The 17,951-nt window shown below is 37.9% G+C and overlaps 1 protein-coding gene across 2 annotated transcripts; it reads right to left on the minus strand.

Moving 5' to 3' along the window:
• Positions 1–4,559: 4,559 nt before the first annotated feature.
• Positions 4,560–17,301, minus strand: LOC148957543 (uncharacterized). Of its 2 annotated transcripts, none has more exons than XM_089114867.1 (2): positions 16,628–17,301; positions 4,560–9,296 (listed from the first exon to the last, which is right to left on the minus strand). In XM_089114867.1, the coding sequence occupies exons 1-2, from the start codon at positions 16,754–16,756 to the stop codon at positions 9,000–9,002; spliced, it is 426 nt and encodes a 141-aa protein (XP_088970993.1). In that variant the 5' UTR covers positions 16,757–17,301; the 3' UTR covers positions 4,560–8,999. The 2 variants fall into 2 exon arrangements, with proteins under 2 accessions (XP_088970993.1, XP_088970994.1); XM_089114868.1 differs by lacking the exon at positions 4,560–9,296 and adding an exon at positions 9,328–9,464 and having other exon boundaries at positions 16,628–16,756.
• Positions 17,302–17,951: the final 650 nt, after the last annotated feature.

Below are 17,951 nucleotides of genomic sequence, written 5' to 3' on the forward strand. Positions count from 1 at the left end.
TTTCGGAAAAAAGATTCGTGCCCTTTTTATTCGTTTTGGCCCCCCCCCCTGTTGAAACATGCGTCCGGCGGCCCTATGGTAGCGCCTTGCCCAAAATGTATTATTTGCTGGGTCAAAGATTTTCCGATGTTTTTCTCGCCATATAGGAGGGCAATATTAGCCTCTCCTAAAAAGAATGTAACGAAAAATGAGATACACCGATCAAGAAGCAAAATATGTTTTTGGATTTTTTTCTTTTTGAGCAAATCTTTATAGGGACAAATACATAGCAGTTCTCTCAACTGCACCATACATTTATTATAGTAAAATAATCTAATTTTATGCATATTTTTAAGCTTTCCTAGATGCTTTCTAACATGTTTTTGAGAATTCTGTAGACTTGCAGAAGCAGATGGGCTAGGCTGAAGCAACAAGTAGTTACGAATTTTTTTCCTTCTTTTCGTGACAGAGTAGGAAGTTTGAAGCAGCTAAAATAGTAGCATGACATCCGTTCTGATTACACTTGTACTTGTATTAGCCATCAGACAAAAAAAGAAATGGAAAGGATAATAGTAATTATACCATTTTGCCTACGCTCAATACTACTTCTTGAACGTCTAAAAAGCCTTGCCAACGTGAATGCTATGGCTAATGAAACTGCTGGGCGATTGCACTTGAAATAACTTGTTAGATTGAAGATACTGAAATGAAAAAAGTATTTAGAGAGAAACTTTATCTGGACATTTTCATAAGTAGGCAAGACATTGTTAAGTAAAAGTTTAATTACGTTAAAACGTTTTTAAACATCTTCAAATCAAAATTATTCACAGTACACTAATATTGGTGCATGGTCCACTGATATCAATCATGAAATCTACGTCAATTTTTAAGATTTGCAAGAGATTTTGTAACCTTTTCAGTAGTGTACTCGTGTTTTGCTTTGCAAATGGTCATTGCTCGGAGAAGTTTCAGATGAAAAGCTTCAATGTGTTCTAAATTTGTTTGTTTTTTAAAATATATTTGTTTAATGGTATAAGAAAGCTATCTTTATTGCAATAAATATTCTGAAAAATTGAGAAATATAGCTCACTTTCTATTAATTTTAGTGCATTTCCTTCGTTGACACAGCAGCTCTACATCAGGATTTCGAGCATGACCATATACAGCATTTCGTTTTCATCCAAAATTTTTCGATTTGAGATTTGCACCTGAGAAATCAATAATGAAACTTCTATATTGCATAATTTTGATACTATGCACAAAAAATATTGTCTTTTTCAACAAACTTCAAATATGTTTTAACATAGAAAGTCGTTGTTACTTTGATCAATTCTGCTTTGAAAACTGCTATGCTTTATGTAAATTATACACTGCTTTGAAAACATAGCATGTAATTTTATATTACATCCATGGGTAGATTTTAGATGCAAGGAATGGGGAGGGGGGGGTGTTGTATAATGATTGGCTTTTGGTGCCACGCCCTTCAGGTGCTTCAAAAATGATAAAAACGCCCATTTTAAATTTCATTTTCAAACTAAAATGTCCTTACCTCTTTGCATTTCAAACAAAAATTTCCAACGGCCACTAGTTAAACTAAATTGGCGTCATTTTGTTACTATTGACTACCAAAAAAGCTTTTTACCGAATAAAAACAAAATTTAACCAATAGCACAAAAACATTCCCGTAAATCCGTTCCAGATTACGTTGTAAGCTATGTGTCGTAAGAATGTACAAACCTCTTGTGAAAGAAACCAATAGTTGTTTTCATGTAACTTATGTGTTTTGCCAAATTGTAGCTGTCCTGTTATGCGAAGAACGCATTCTGCAAAAAGTGGGTCTAGCTCATCCTCATTCCCCTTGGCATTCAATCGCTTGTAGAATGATCTATTTTCCTTCACATAAAACCGATTTTTAAGCTTCACTTTGGCATACGAGTAGTTCAACTCTTGCATTTCATCCTGCAGTAATAATAGATATAGCCCTTTCTTACACCAAAAAAAATGAAAACAAAAACAAAAAATGGTGAAGAAAGTTATTCTTCCTTAGAATTACTGTGATAAATTTTTGTTGAACAAAAGTGTTGTTTTACCATGAGAATACAATAATGGCAAAACTCATTATTTATAACAAACAAAGGTCGATCCAGTTTCTTAACGATGCTGCAATATTCAGCATGCGTTTCTCAATTCTCATGTCATTGGCTCTAAGACTTTGTTCCTTTGTGTAATTTTTCATTCTTGGTAAAAGTTTCTTGTGTGTAGTATATGCCAACTATTGTTGCTCCATTTTTGGCAACGTGTACCAAGTTTCTTACTATACTAAAGTTCAGTTCTAGCTTCTTGTAGCACGTTTAAAAAAAATTTTGAATATTGAATGTACACCAAGACGTAATGGAAGCACGAGTTAAAATTTCTGTTACAAGAGCCGGTTATAGTCAAAGGCTATATTTAACTTAACATTTCTAGCCACACTCCATTTAACCAGGGTAAAATATTAACTTATCTGGTATGTTATGACAATGTAAAAATTCAGTCGTGGTTACCAAATGGTTACGTACACACTTTTTCATTTGAACCTGTAAATTTAAGTTCAGGCTGATTATTTTTTGGATTGTTTTTAATTTGTTCATAAATCAAAAGGGTGTAAGCAGTGCGATTGCTAGCTTTTTCACTCTAGAGAGGTGTTCAGGTCTCGTTTGTCAACAAAGTGAGTACGTTTGTCAACAGTAGCTCAGCCTCACCTTGTTCTTAATTTGTTCTTAACTTTTGACCAATTTTGAGTCTCGTTTTGGTATAAAACTGTTCTTATAAAAAAAGAGTGTAATATTTTTATTTTATCTATCTTTTAGTACTATGCTTTGCAAGTATTCAAGAATTATGTGATGATAATTGCATAATGTAACTAATGTAGAATGACTTTACCGTGTCAGTATCGTCCATCAAGATATCTACATCTGTAATTTGGAAGTTTGCCATCTCTCGCGACGAGACTTGACCACCTTTTTCTGTTAGGATTCGAGAGCAGACTAAAGATAATTGGCAGGGTGTGCTCTTTTATAGCTGTCAAAAGTAACACAGTCAGGGGGGAGGGTAGTAAAGATAAGTTGAATTAAGGCTGGTTGTTCTGATTTGTTTCGAAATATTCTAAATGTAATCTTAAATTATTAGAATGTCAGTATAAAATTTCTCAAAGGGCTTTTCACAAGATTGCTCGAAATTGCAATTTACAGTAGCTCAGCCTCAGCTTGCTCTTAATTTTTGACCAATTCTGAGGCTTGTGTTCTTATAAAATTGTACTGATAGAAAAGAAGTGAACTTGGGGATGTGCTGCAAGCAAGCGTATACTTTTTCGGACTTCTAGTTTAGCAAGGGTATTTTTTTGCTATTTTGGTCAAGCCAAAGTGTAGCCAATGGCATCATATTTGCCCCTATTGGTCTAGGGACCAGCTTTTGGAAATAGGAATTTTGTCCAAGCATTCCATTTTTATTGATATAATTGAAACAAATCCACCTTTGACAATTCCGAGAGATCTGCAAACTTGAATTTGACAACTTTTAGAAATCTGCTAACTTGAATTGCTAAAAAATGAATCTAAAAGAGGGTTTCCCTTTTCAATATTAAACTATACCAAGGATAATATTTTTGTATAATTTGGTTGAGCCAGTCTAAATTGCTCTTGACCAGTGTCCTCTTCTGAGTTCGAAAACAAGAAAAGGTATTTGTTTTTTTTGGGTCTTGCCAAAATGTTTTAGCTGATAACTGCAAATGAACCCCAACCCCCCTGCATCTCTGAATGTATATAAGATGTCATGGTGACTCCCAGGGGCACCAACGACACTGTGGCAAAAAGGGTGTATCAGTTTATCCATGCAGCGGAGATCATTTTATAAAAATAGGATTTACAAAGATTTTGGGGAGATTTTGCCCAAGAGGATTTTCATTGCCCAATGCGACAAAGAACAATAAGATGCGAAAAACTGCTTCAATTCATCATAACTAAACATCATAGTCAGCTCTGGATCAAACTATGAAATTAAGTTAACACTATTCAATGTTTGGTCCCTGTTATACTTGATGTCAGGATGAAATTTTCCTTTTAAAATAAAAAAGAGTCATTGCGAAATATCTTTAAACTATGTCAATATATTAATTTAGTAGCGAGTACCTTGGTTTTGGGGTATGATATCCGCAAGTGTCAAAAAATAGGTTTTTGCTGGCAAGATTTCTCGTCATTCTAATTTGTGATTATGTTTTATCGGGAGAAAGTTTAATGGTCAATTTTTTTTCGATTTCCTGTTTGGAACCGTGAAAATATCCAAATAAATGGTCAGTGTTTTCCAACAATGGCTAGAAATTGATAAGTGGTGGTTCCAATGCTCTTAAACATATTTAGTTAGCTAAAACCGTGAATCTTATGTAACTCATCAGCTTCTTAATGTCTTTTCATTTGCTTGCGGCATAGCTGCTAGTTACCGTAAATCCTCAAATTAGCCCCCTGGGTGCTTTCTTTATTTTTGATATTTTTGAATGAGGGCTAGTTCGAGGGGGGGAGGGTTGACGAGGGGGGCTTTTAAAATTGTTGTACATATTAAGAGGACCTTATTGAAAGACCTTGTTTATTTTGTAGATATTTCTTCATGAGCATTTAATTAATTATTACCAAATGTATGAATTTGTTATGGTAGCATTAACGGTAGCATTGAGGGCCTATTCGAGGGGGCATATTGACAATTTTTAGTTCTAGAGTGGGGGCTTATTCGAGGGTGGGGGCTCTTTTCAAGAGGGGTGGCAGGGCTGGCGGAGATGGGACTGTTAGTCATTCATGTTTGTTTTACAATGGTTTTATACTTTTTAACAGTGAAAAGGATATGGAAGATTTTGTTTTTTGCAAATGTTTGCAGGCGTCCTTTATGAAATGTTTGCAGAAATGTGGCAGGGCTGGCGGAGATGGGACTGTTAGTCATTCATGTTTGTTTTACAATGGTTTTATACTTTTTAACAGTGAAAAGGATATGGAAGATTTTGTTTTTTGCAAATGTTTGCAGGCGTCCTTTACTTCTGTCAAGCTTTCCCAAGTCTTCAGGAAATATATTTCAAAGAGGCCCTGAGAATGCTGGCTGTAAATGTTATGATATATGTGCAAAAACATGTATGTGTCAATCAGATGATTGTAGTAAAAATACATTTGATTTTCTGACTGCAAAAGATATCAATGCAAATACTGAGTTGGCTAAGAAGCGTTCTGTAACAGATGAAGAGAGAGATTTGGTAGAAAGCAAAATGTTGGAATACAAGGAGTCACTGCAGCATGCCATTGTTCTCAATCTGAAAACAGTTTCATACCCAAATTTTTTATTCCTGTTTACTGACTTTCAAGTCAGACAGGTACGTAGCTCATCGTAATTTATTTTCATAGGAGAAGATGTAAATATGCATATTGAAATATGGAGGAAAGAGGATTGTTTAAAGATATTGAAAGTGGTAAAATAGGTGTTTGAAGACATAAATGAACCACTTTCAGGAAGTGCTATAGAAGCATCACTACTTGATGATACAGATAACAGAGAAGAAAGAAGTCTTGTGTTGGATGAAGACTGGTTGGAAATTCAGGTTGACTCAGAAATCAACATTTCAGATTTCATCAATTTATCAGAAATAGAAGAAGATGCAAGTGTGTTTCATGACTCATTGGACAATCTCTGCAAAAGCTTAGACAATTACATGAGTATTTCTGGAATTAAACCACAGTTGCTTTATGATTCTGTTGTAGATGACAACTCTTTTGCATGAACTTTAGGTTTAAAATAATAATTGAAAATTAACTATATATACCGTATCTCCCTGTTTTAACATGACAGTGTTTATAAAATTTTGGATGCAGCTTTAATGGAGGGAGGTGTTTATTAGAGAGAGGCATTTATATCTGTGTAGATGCTTCATTACTTATTAATAGAGGTAATATATGGTACTGGGTGTCCCAGAAAAAAGTATACAGGTTTAGCAAACTCCTAGGATGTGAATGTAGTTAACTGATGGCTAATTGCTCTGCAAAATGTTACTCAACAGTAAAAATGCAAAATGCCAAATCTCTGGTTTGGAGGTTAATGAAATTTGACAATTAACATGTCTGCTCTAAGAGAGGTGAAACCAACAAAAAGTTTTGAGACTAATTGAAGCCATAATCACATCACAGTATACCTAATTTCTTGCATCTCTGCACTTGAGCATGAAAGTGCAGATTTACATTGCAGTGTATTGCTTTCGCCACTGTATACTTAATTCTTAGTCCTAGAGGAAAAAAAGGCAATTTTTGCCTGACAGACTTTGGCCTAGCAGAAATATCTGAATTGTTAAAATTTCCAAAATTTTGAAGGAAAACTATAATTTTTCAGTTAACGTTTCTAAAATATTTTGTATTATAAACAAAGCATTTTGCACTTGACAGTAACATCTGTAACATGCAAAGTAAAGATTGTCAACTAACATGCATTGGGTGGACCAGCAACATCACAAAGCAATTTTTGACTGTCAAAATGAAACAACTCTTTAACCCTATCCAGACTAGGCTTTTTGAAACTTTCGGGAAACTAGGGGGGGGGGCACAAAGTGCCTCCCTCCTCAATTTCTTTGTCCCTCTAGCTAGGACAATGAACTTTGTTTGGATGGTACTCTTATCTATTCTCCACATTTTAGTACTTTTCTTCAATTTTAAAGTCACGTGGTTTAACGATGATGTCATCATAATGGTGGCCGGATGGAGCAAAAATTTAGAAAACTTTAGAAAATCTTAAAATATTCATAAAATCCAAAGCATCGGACTAAGATTTTAAAATAAGCAAATTTGATGCATTTTCTAATAGAAACAATCAGAACGACACAATTTTAATATCATTTCTCAAAATTATTAACGTTCCAACACAAGAACTCAACATATTTTGTATTTGGCTATAGTTCTTTCTATATAACTAAATGATCGATACAACCAAATGTCATGTTTAAGTTTATTTTTAATGCCTTAGCAGGCAAATTAATCTAAAATTGCAGTTTAATTAATGTAAAACCTATAAATATGTCAACACATGTGTGCGCATGCGCAGCAGAAAAATCATAGAAAAGGATGTTGAATTTATATTTTCTGGTCAGAATCACGAAGAGAGGACAAATTAATGCCTAGATACTAATTTTCATCAATATATCTACTTTTGTTGCGAATCCGTGGCAGATTAAACTTTTTTTACTTGACTAGTTTTGAAAACGCCCCTACACAACCCCCAGATTAACAAAAAAAAAATTTATTTTTATATGAACATGTGTCAGACAGGTTAAAACTAAAAGTCAGGAGGTCTGAGGGGTATTGCTTTGAAACTCCTGGAGTTATCTAAGAAAATCCAACTTTGTGCCCCCCCCCCTCCCCCTAGTCTGGATAGGGTTAAAACTAATAACTGACAACACAAACACAAACACAAAATCTTCTATGTTATTAAGCAAAGAAACAAAATTGTTCCCCATTTTTACAATCTGATCTCTATCATACTTCCTTTAATATTTTGGTTGCATTTTAAGAAAGTTAATATCTGCAGCTACACAATTATGCTTTGTGATGCCTTCAAAGTCATCTTCTTGCCCTGTTCATCATTATCTTCTTTTTGTGCTGCATTCATTATCCAAGCATACATACCATGCAAATCAAAGTCTTCTAGAAGAGATTCTTGCATTCCATCAATACCTTGTATGTTCTACCACTTGTCATAATTTTTTGAGCAATTTTCTTCAAGTCCTTCTTTGCTGATGTTTCAGTGTGCTTACCTGACTACACAACCCCCAGATTAACAAAAAAAAAATTTATCTTTATATGAACATGTGTCAGACAGGTTAGAACTAAAAGTCAGGAGGTCTGAGGGGTATTGCTTTGAAACTCCTGGAGTTATCTAAGAAAATCCAACTTTGTGCCCCCCTCCCCCTAGTCTGGATAGGGTTAAAACTAATAACTGACAACACAAACACAAACACAAAATCTTCTATGTTATTAAGCAAAGAAACAAAATTGTTCCCCATTTTTACAATCTGATCTCTATCATACTTCCTTTAATATTTTGGTTGCATTTTAAGAAAGTTATATTTCTGCAGCTACACAATTATGCTTTGTGATGCATTCAAAGTCATCTTCTTGCCCTGTTCATCATTATCTTCTTTTTGTGCTGCATTCATTATCCAAGCATACATACCATGCAAATCAAAGTCTTCTAGAAGAGATTCTTGCATTCCATCAAATACCTTGTATGTTCTACCACTTCTCATAATTTTTTGAGCAATTTTCTTCAAGTCCTTCTTTGCTGATGTTTCAGTGTGCTTACCTGACCCTTTATAGATATCACACCTACGGTCAAGTTGTCCACTAATTTTTTTGTTACTGTCACAGCTTTTGCAATCCGATCAACTGCTTTTTTATTTGTGCTGTTTGGTCCCAGGGACCTTATTGCATTCTTCATGAAATTCTTGTTGTGCTCTATCATCATATCCATGGGTATATTGCTACCACAACTCTCTATGGATTTTTGGAATCTATTCCAGATCAATCTATGAGCATCCTTCTGGGAAAGAAAAGCCTAATCTTGAATAATGAGGTAAAGTGCTTCAAGAGCATACTTTCGACTCCTCGGACCATCAGCTTTCAAATATGGGAGCATAAATTTCCAGCACCTTACAAGTCGTGCACCATCTCTCTCTGAAATGGCATCGTAGAAGTTTAGAACAATAGCACCATAATCCAAAAGTGATCTTTGGTAGTTAAACATAGCATCAATATCACTGTTCTTTTTTTCAATTTCATTTCTTCCTTTATGTAGGCAATGTGATTTTTCATTATCCAATCTTGCCTTGCCGTCAAAAGTAAAAGCCTTGTACAACCCACTTCTCTACAAGCAAAGCGGCCATCTTGTGTTTTGGGATTCACTGATTTGAGCCAATTTATGCTTGTTTTTGCAAGAGATCTCCATTTTTATCGGCATTCAATACATATTCATCTACAACCCTGATGCATAATCCATGGAAATATTCTCTCTTTTTTGAATTTGCTACAAATATATTTTGGTAAGATCCCCTCTGATGGTTGCTCTTCTATATCATTTATGCCAAGAATCACTAAAAATGCAGCAACAATCCTTGCATGGACTTCAAGCAAAAAAAACTTCTTATTTGCATCAAAGCGCTTTGACACATCAGTGACAGCATTTCGGCGGTTTACAAGAGTTCTATCACTAAAGATTGTGCACTTGTCCATCACTGATTTTGCATTATAGAATTGGTCATATCCAAACTGAAAATAAACGTGAACATACGTTTAGCAAATTTGATGTAATCTGCAGTATTTCGTAAAGTGCGGGAGAATCTAGTTGTAAGTTTCTGTTTCTCCCTCTCCATATGGTATATATACATATAATACTCTAGGTATTATTTGTGTGTCACTCTGGTTGTGTTTCATATTCTAGAAAAATTAAAACAAAGAGGTGTTGATCACATGATTCTAAGAACACATGATTCTAAGTGTGACAGACAAAGAACACTGTGAGTTATTAGTTAGTAAAACAAAATTGATCGACTGGAAGGGCTACTTGAACTAAGGGCTACAAGGGAAGTATTAAGGGATATTGAGACTGAGGATGGAAGTTCCTTTCTTTGGAAGTTCTCCCCTAAGTTCAACTGCTTTCAACTGAGCTTGCCTAAGTATATAGAAGAGCACCAAGTTCATTGTGTAGAAATGAGTGAATAATTGTTGTAATTTGCTTAAATGTCTCCTGACATAATTACATTGGTTGATACATACTTGCATATGAAGAGAATGTGTATTTTATATTGATATTTCTACCTTTTGCTATTTATTTTTAGTTAAATCGATGCTTTTCAACGTGTTTTGCGTATTTGCTCCCGTCACTACGGAGGAGACACGCATCAAGCTAACGTAGAAGAAAAACATTATCATTTATTCTGTTAAAATTGCCGTAGTTGAATTAAATAAGCATCTAAAAGGTAGATTGAGGCATGCCGAATCCGATTCTGAGGTTTGTTTCGAGATATCTGTCCAATTTTTGGAGTTATTAACGATTTCCCTATATGACCCCGATTTCCCTATTTGACCCCGTTCCCTATTTGACCCCGAGCGCTACCAACATGATTGTTTAAGGGACCGATTTGCACAAAGGCAAATAATCCTAAACTCGCACATGGAAGCTCTTATGAACCTCCCAACTGTATTTTCGGTAAGGGACGTGGCGACCCTCAGAAAATTAGTTGATGAAATCGATATTAGCGTCAGAAGCTTGAAATCCTCGACGTTGCTAAAACGTGGAACAAGCGGAACAACCCAGTAACAACCCAGTAACAAGCGGAACAACCCAGGAACAAGCAGAGAACCCAGAAACAAGCGGAAATGTGCCGAGATCACAACTTTTTTAACACATCTCCTCCACAACTACCGTATTGATGAAGCACTTTTCGAATATCTTACACCTAACACGAAGGTTCGAACACCGGTATTCTATTTGTTACCAAAAATTCACAAGGAGGGCATCCCAGGGAGGCCTATACTGTCGGGTTGCGGCTTCCCTACGGAGAAACTCTCGTCATATCTTGATCACTATCTTAGACCGATAGTCGAGGAAAGTGCCTCGTATATAAAAGACACCACTCATTTTTTACAACAAATATTCGAAATACACACTAGTTAATAGAGAGTGCGGAAAATAACCGACCCGAGCGAGGCTCGAACTCACGACCCCTGACTTTCCCGCACTCTCTATTAATTATCTTCGAAATCCTGTTGTCTGTAAATACACACTAGCATTCCTCCAAACTCGTGGCTGGTCACGCTAGACGTCAAATCTCTATACACCGACGACGTTGCTAAAACGAACAACCTAGTAACAAGCGGAACAACCCAGTAACAACCCAGTAACAAGCGGAACAACCCAGGAACAAGCAGAAGAACCCAGTAACAAGCGGAAACGTGAATTAATTCTTTAGTAAAAAACACATGAGGGCGTTTATAATCCAACTCTCTGAAGTTCGTGTGGGCTAGAACTATCAAGAGGCCGTCAATCATGTCTTCGTCTGTTTCGGAGGCTTTGTGATTTTGCCAACGGACAGAGAGAATCTATCGACCCCGGATCGGGACGAAAAATAAATAGTAAAGCATGCCTATACATTCGATCACAACAGACACACTGTTGCAAATAGATGTGCATGCCAAAGTGTAAATCTGTACATGTAGCCCTGTTGCAATCACATTTTTCAAACATTTCAAACATTTCTTATCAGAAAACCCGTACGCAAAATTTACCGACTACATCTGTTTTTGTAAACAACGGCAACAAGGTTACATGCAGTTTCTGTAAGAGGTCGCATTTTTCAGCAAAATGTAGCATAGTGACGGATAAATCGCAGCGAAAAACAATTCTTAGAAAACAAGGACGTTGTTTTGTTTGCCTGAAAAGGGGTCATATTTCCAAGGATTGTAAGAGCAACATTTCTTGCCACATTTGTAAACAACGCCATCATGCTAGCATTTGCGAAATCGCCACCTTCACACTTGCAGTTACTGGGAGCCAACCTAGGGTGCTTGCTAATCCCGTACAGTGGCAGAGTAATCCATCTCACTCATCAACCCCTGTAAATAGCGAATTTCGATCAAATACGTCTGGGTCAAATTCTACCATGACCATGCATGTTGGTACGAAGGATTCGGTATTGCTGCAAACAGCAAAAGCTCACATTTCAGCGGCTCAGGGCCCCTGTAAGACAGCCGTTGCGCGTTTCATTTTTGATTCGGGGAGTAAACACTCGTACATATCTGAAGCATTGAAAGAAACACTCTCGCTTCCAATCGTAGGGAAAGAAACATTAACGATTAAGACATTTGGTGATACGGAGGGCACTGTGCGTACTTGCGAGGTCGTTCAGTTTTGCGTGCGCAGTCCTTACAATGAATTGTCTACCTACGTTAATGCTTATGTAATTCTTGTCGTATGCGCGCCTATCAGTAATCAGGCTATCAATTTTGCTGCGAATAACTACCCAAATCTTGGTGGCCTTTGGTATGCCGACTATCCAGCCGAACACAAAGATGAATTGAATTGTGAAATCTTGATTGGATCAAACTTCTATTGGCATTTCATGTCAGGGAGAGCAATAAGAGGAAGGCCAGGACCAGTCGCTTTGGAATCTAGCCTTGGCTGGGTATTGTCAGGCCAAGTGCATAATTCTCTCCCAGACGATTCGACTCAAGCCAACCTAGCTGATACACATGTTCTACGACTAACCACGGACATCGTTTCTGAAAAAGCGAACACAGAAAGGCAGGTAATGAAATTCTGGGATCTGGAGTCCATTGGCATCTTAAAGGATGAGTCGAACTTGTTCCATACCTTTGAAGATGAAGTTCAATTTCTTGAGGGCAGGTACAAAGTGAAGTTGCCATGGAAACAAGATCACCCACTGCTACCAGACAACTACTCTTTGAGCAAAAAACGGCTACAAACAACGATATCGAAACTAATGTCGAATCCACTACTTCTGAATGAATACAGGAATATTATCAAAGAGCAAGAGGCACTTGGAATCATAGAAAGGGTCGATCCAGACAAAAAAGTTCAAACTGGCCAGGTGACATATTTGCCTCATCACCCGGTAGTCCGCAAAGACAAGAAGACGACGAAGGTGCGTATCGTGTATGACGCATCAGCCAAAGATCGAAACGGCACGTCACTGAACAGTTGCCTATACACAGGACCTTGCCTCTTAAAGACGGTAGCCGAAATTGTCGCAAGATTTAGACTGTTCCCTGTAGCATTGACAGCAGACATAGAGAAAGGCATTTCTCATGATTTCTGTGTGGCCCCCAGACAGAAATGCATTACGGTTCTTATGGCTGGAAGACGTGAATGATCCATCATCACAAATGATTATTTATCGCTTCGCAAGAGTAGTTTTCGGAGTGTCAAGTAGCCCTTTCCTTCTGAATGCCACCTTAAAAGCACATAGAAGAATACTCTGATGAATACCCGGAGATATGTGAACGAGTCCTGAGTTCTCTATATGCCGATGATGTTAACACAGGAGGCTACAATGACGAAGAAGTTATGAAGCTCTACGAAGTCTCAAAGGGAATAATGAAACAGGGCGGATTCACCCTGAGAAAATGGCTGTCGAATTCTAAGCAAGTAATGAAGAATATAAATTCCATAGAGTCGCAACCATACATCAATCCTAAGAAACCGAACTCAATCGAAGATGACCAGTCTTTCGCAAAGGCATCCATGAAACAATGCGACATGATAGAGAGTGAAGAGCCAAAAGTACTTGGTCTCGTTTGGGACAGTGAGCGGGACTTGTTAAAGTTCAATTTAATCAAGTTATTGGAAGCTGCAGCTGATATGTCACCGACAAAACGAGCAATCCTCGGGCTCATAACAAAAATCTTCGATCCACTCGGCTTAATAACACCTGTAATTACTCCACTGAAAGTTGGTCGGTTCGTGGAAAACCTTGAATGGGACGAAGCACTCCCAGACATTTTATTAAATCAGTGGAACTTTCTTGTGTCTTAAATGAAAAAACTGGGAGACATATCTATTCCACGATACTACTTCGGAGACATAGATGAAAAACCAACAGAACTCGAACTATGTGGGTTTTGTGACAGCTCAGAGCAAGCATATGCTGCAGCTGTTTATACAAAAATAACCGTCAATGGACGTCCAAGGACTTGCTTGGTTATGTCAAAATCCAGAGTTGCACCATTGTCAAAGCTAACAATTCCACGACTTGAACTTCTCTCAGCATTGATCCTAGCACGTCTGATCAATACAGTAAAAGGAGCCTTAAGCTCTAATTTCACTACCAAAATTGTGAGGTGCTGGACAGACTCAATAACAACGATGTATTGGATCAAAGGACGTGACAAAGAATGGAAGCTGTTTGTAGAGAAAAGAGTGCAAGAAATCCTCAAACTTGTTCCTCAAGATCTCTGGGACCATTGTCCAGGAACTGAAAATCCCGCTGACATACCAACGAGAAACCTTGAGATTGCCAACTTTCAGAAAGAAGATCGATGGATGCGAGGTCCTGGATGGTTATCGCAAGACGAAACTTTCTGGCCTAAACGCTCGTTGCAACAAGAGCCATCTGAAGAATGTATCAAGGAAATGAAAGCTCGCCATGTCATGAGTATGTTCATCAATTCAGAAGAACACCACTTGATTTCCACAATTATCGATTGCAATAGATTCAGTTCCTACACAAAGCTACTTCGTGTAACTGCTTACGTTCTACGTTTTGTAAAAATTTGTCGCAACAGCGTGAAGGAAACAGAAGAGCTATCAGCGCAAAAGTTGGAAGAGGCAGAACAATGTTGGGTAGAAGATATGCAGTCAACCTTCAAAGAAGAAAAGCTCGCTGATTTGAAGAAGCACCTCGGAAACGATAAGGACACGAAGGGCATAATTCGTTGCTATGGTAGGCTTAACAACTCAAGTTTACCAATTGAATCAAGAAACCCAATTCTTCTACCTAAAGAGCACCACGTAACCCACCTTATAATACAGAACTGTCATCGTAACGTACTGCACAATGGAACAAAGGAAACCCTATAAGAGCTCAGATCGCGTTTCTGGGTAAATCAAGGAAGACAACTTGTCAAGAAAATCTTACGAGATTGCAAACTTTGCAAGAAATTACAAGGCCTAGCATATGGGTCACCAAAGGCTGGACAGTTGCCAGACTTCAGAGTTCGAGAAGAGTACGCATTTTTCTCGGTGGGAATAGATTTTGCCGGTCCACTTTACGTTCAAACTACAGCAAATGTTTCAAGAAAGGTTTATCTTGCATTATTTTCTTGCGCAACGTCGCCGGCTTTCAATTTAGAACTCGTACCGGACTTGTCGGCAAAAACATTTTTAAACTGCTTTCGCAGATTCGTTAGCCGCAGAGGAATACCACGAAATATCGTAACTGACAACGCGAAAACTTTCAAATCGTTTTCTAAAACACTTCTACAACTGTTGAATTCATCTAATGTAAAATCGTATCTTGCTGAAAAGCGCGTCACATGGAGTTTCAACCTTGCCAAGCCCCTTGGTGGGGTGGATTTTACGAACGTCTGATAAAGGGTGTGAAGAGCTGTTTGAAGAAGACAATCGGTACATCGAAACATTCGTACGACAAGCTACATACCGTAATCGTTGAGATAGAAGGCGTATTGAACTCGCGTCCACTGACATATTTGTACCCAAACGACCTTGAAGAGCCACTCACGCCATCGCATTTACTTGCAGGCCGTGGACTGCTTCAGTTACCAGTTGACACCGAAGCGAAGGAAGATTCCAATTACAACCAATGCGCTAAAACAACCCAACGTAGGGCCCGAGTTGTATCAATGCTGATTCACCATTACTGGAAGAGATGGAAGGGAGAATACCTCCTAAATCTACGCGAGTATCATCACATGACGTCGGGAAGGACGAGTTTGTTACCCGTCAACGTCGGAGATATAGTGACGATTCACGACGAGCAAATTAGAAATCGAATGTTCTGGAAACTAGGACGCGTAGAAAAACTTCTTAGAGGGAGCGGTAACGAGGTCAGAAGAGTAAGCTTACGTCTAGCAAACGGCAGCGTGATAGAGCAACCACTTCAAAAAGTATATCCGATAGAAGTCACCGCAGAAGAACTCGAATCCAAACCACACGCAGAAGAAAACAAAATCGCGGAAATCGATCGACCTAAGTGTATAGCCAAGACCGTAGCTAAAGAAAGACTGGCAATCATTGACCAGCTTGAAAACGAACCCTTTATAAGACAGAGTGCGCTGGTCAAGGGGGGAGTGTGGGAAAAAGTGGCCGCTAGCCCCTGACCCTTGCTTTCTTCTTGACCTTTCCTTTTTTATTTACAAGCTATCTTTTATTGAGTTGAATTTTTGTATAATTTTGATTGACGCTGATTGCTGCATGGCTTTTAAATCGACGTGATCCAAGAGTGGAATGGAAGTATAAAGAAATTTGAATACATTCAAGAAATCGAAGCAAGATAAGAAAGAACTCTGAGGTAAACTATGAACTCTTATTTACTAAACGATGAACACAACTATGAACCCTCAAGAGCGAACAAGGAAGAAATCGTGAATTTTATGCTTTAAATTACTTATGCTTTAAATTACTTTATCTTTTTGAGTTAATATATACAGTCCTCTTATATTTAATCTTTCCTTTTGTTTTATTGAATCTTTGGAACATTTTGAACCCATTGGTAATTCTAATCCTTCAGCCAGAGGGGCGTATCTAGTACCTCTAGCCCCGAAATTGAACCTACGAAGGATAATTTCTACACATATTGCTTGGCAATTTCCTTGTTGTGCTGTAAGTCGTCTACGTGTGCAAACAGACTTTTTTTGAACAGGGAATAACTGTCCGGGAGAGTTCCCTCTTTGAACAGCAACTTGACCTCATATCGGCCATCAATAAATTTAATTTCATCGTCACCTTTAATACCTATTGATTCATTATCCCAGAAATTCTTCAATTTATTTGCAATCTTAGAGTCATTTTTGTCAACGATTAATGTATCAACTCTCATAACATAAGAATAATTGTCACTTACCAGACCAGATGGACCAGACAACACCCATCCTAGTTTCGTTTGAAGCGTGACCGGTTCATCTGCCTCTCTGTATTCAACTTCACCGCTTACAAATCTCCAAAATTCATCCCAGCCTACCAACACTTGCATGGGTTTATCCGGGTTTTCTGCGTCATTGTGATCGATATCGGCCAAATCTAGACCTCCTAATTATGGGTACCTCTGTACGACTTCTGGAATTCGCTGGTTGCTTATGGCAGTGCAGATAAACGGTACAACATAGGCTGAAATCACCAATTCAGTTCCATCCTTGCACTTCACGCTGATCTTGACAATTTCGCACTCCCTAACCTTCAGTTTGGAATCTCCAAAAGTTTTTATTGAAAGTCTATCTTTTCCAATAACGGGTAACTGTAACAAACGCTTTAATTCTTTCGTAATGTAGCTCTTCTGGCTCCCCAAGTCAAATACGGACCGAACACTTTTTTCCGCTTCGTCGCTTCGCAATCCAGGAACCTTAACCTTTGCATGCGCCGTCTGCAACAATATAGTGTTCCTTGTGCTTACGTTCATGTTTGTGGTCACCCACCCATGGCAAATAATTCCACCTAGGAAGTTATACCTAGCCATCACAAATAACCATGTTAAGATTTTATACACAGAATTCTACCGATTCCATGTTTTTATAGAGAGATGGAAACCCCTTATATCCAACTGTCCATGGCAAATGGTGAACCGTTGGTGAACCGTTGGTGAAACGTTGGTGAATCGTTGGTGAAACGTTGGTGAAACGTTGGTAAATCGTTGGTGAATCGTTGGCGAATCGTTGGTGAATCGTTGGTGAATCGTTGAAAATTCTTGTTTTTGTCATTATTCACGTGACTTCCTACTTTTCGCTTCAAATTGAACATTGTGTTGCAAAGAAAACAATTAACAAACAAAGTAAATAGGCCGTTTGTTCGCTATCATTGTTGAGTTAAAGCAAGTGCAGAGTATACTCTCGGGTCTGGATCTTTCAGCCCCGCTTATCGATACCTTACTAAAAAATCCACCCAAGACATCCTAAATTTCGACCCCTGGTTTCACATTTTCGAGTCTTGTTAATGAAGAAACTTTATAATGCACTATTTAGAACTGAATTTTTTACTATATTTTCCTGTTAAAAATAATTTTGGTTCTATACTGAGCAAAAGCGTAAAAAAACTAGTGCCTCGCTCATGTTTATTCTGTTTCCTATTGAAAGGCGGTGGCTAATCATTCCCCCTAAATTAGAATCAGGGCAACTTTTTCACTCCCCCCTCTTTTTCCAAACCCGTCAGTTACTGAGATTTAGAAAGTTTTCCAC

Source organism: Rhopilema esculentum, chromosome 21 (genome assembly GCF_057945365.1).
Source record: "Rhopilema esculentum isolate cy_ngs chromosome 21, ASM5794536v1, whole genome shotgun sequence".
Lineage (NCBI taxonomy): Eukaryota > Metazoa > Cnidaria > Scyphozoa > Rhizostomeae > Rhizostomatidae > Rhopilema > Rhopilema esculentum.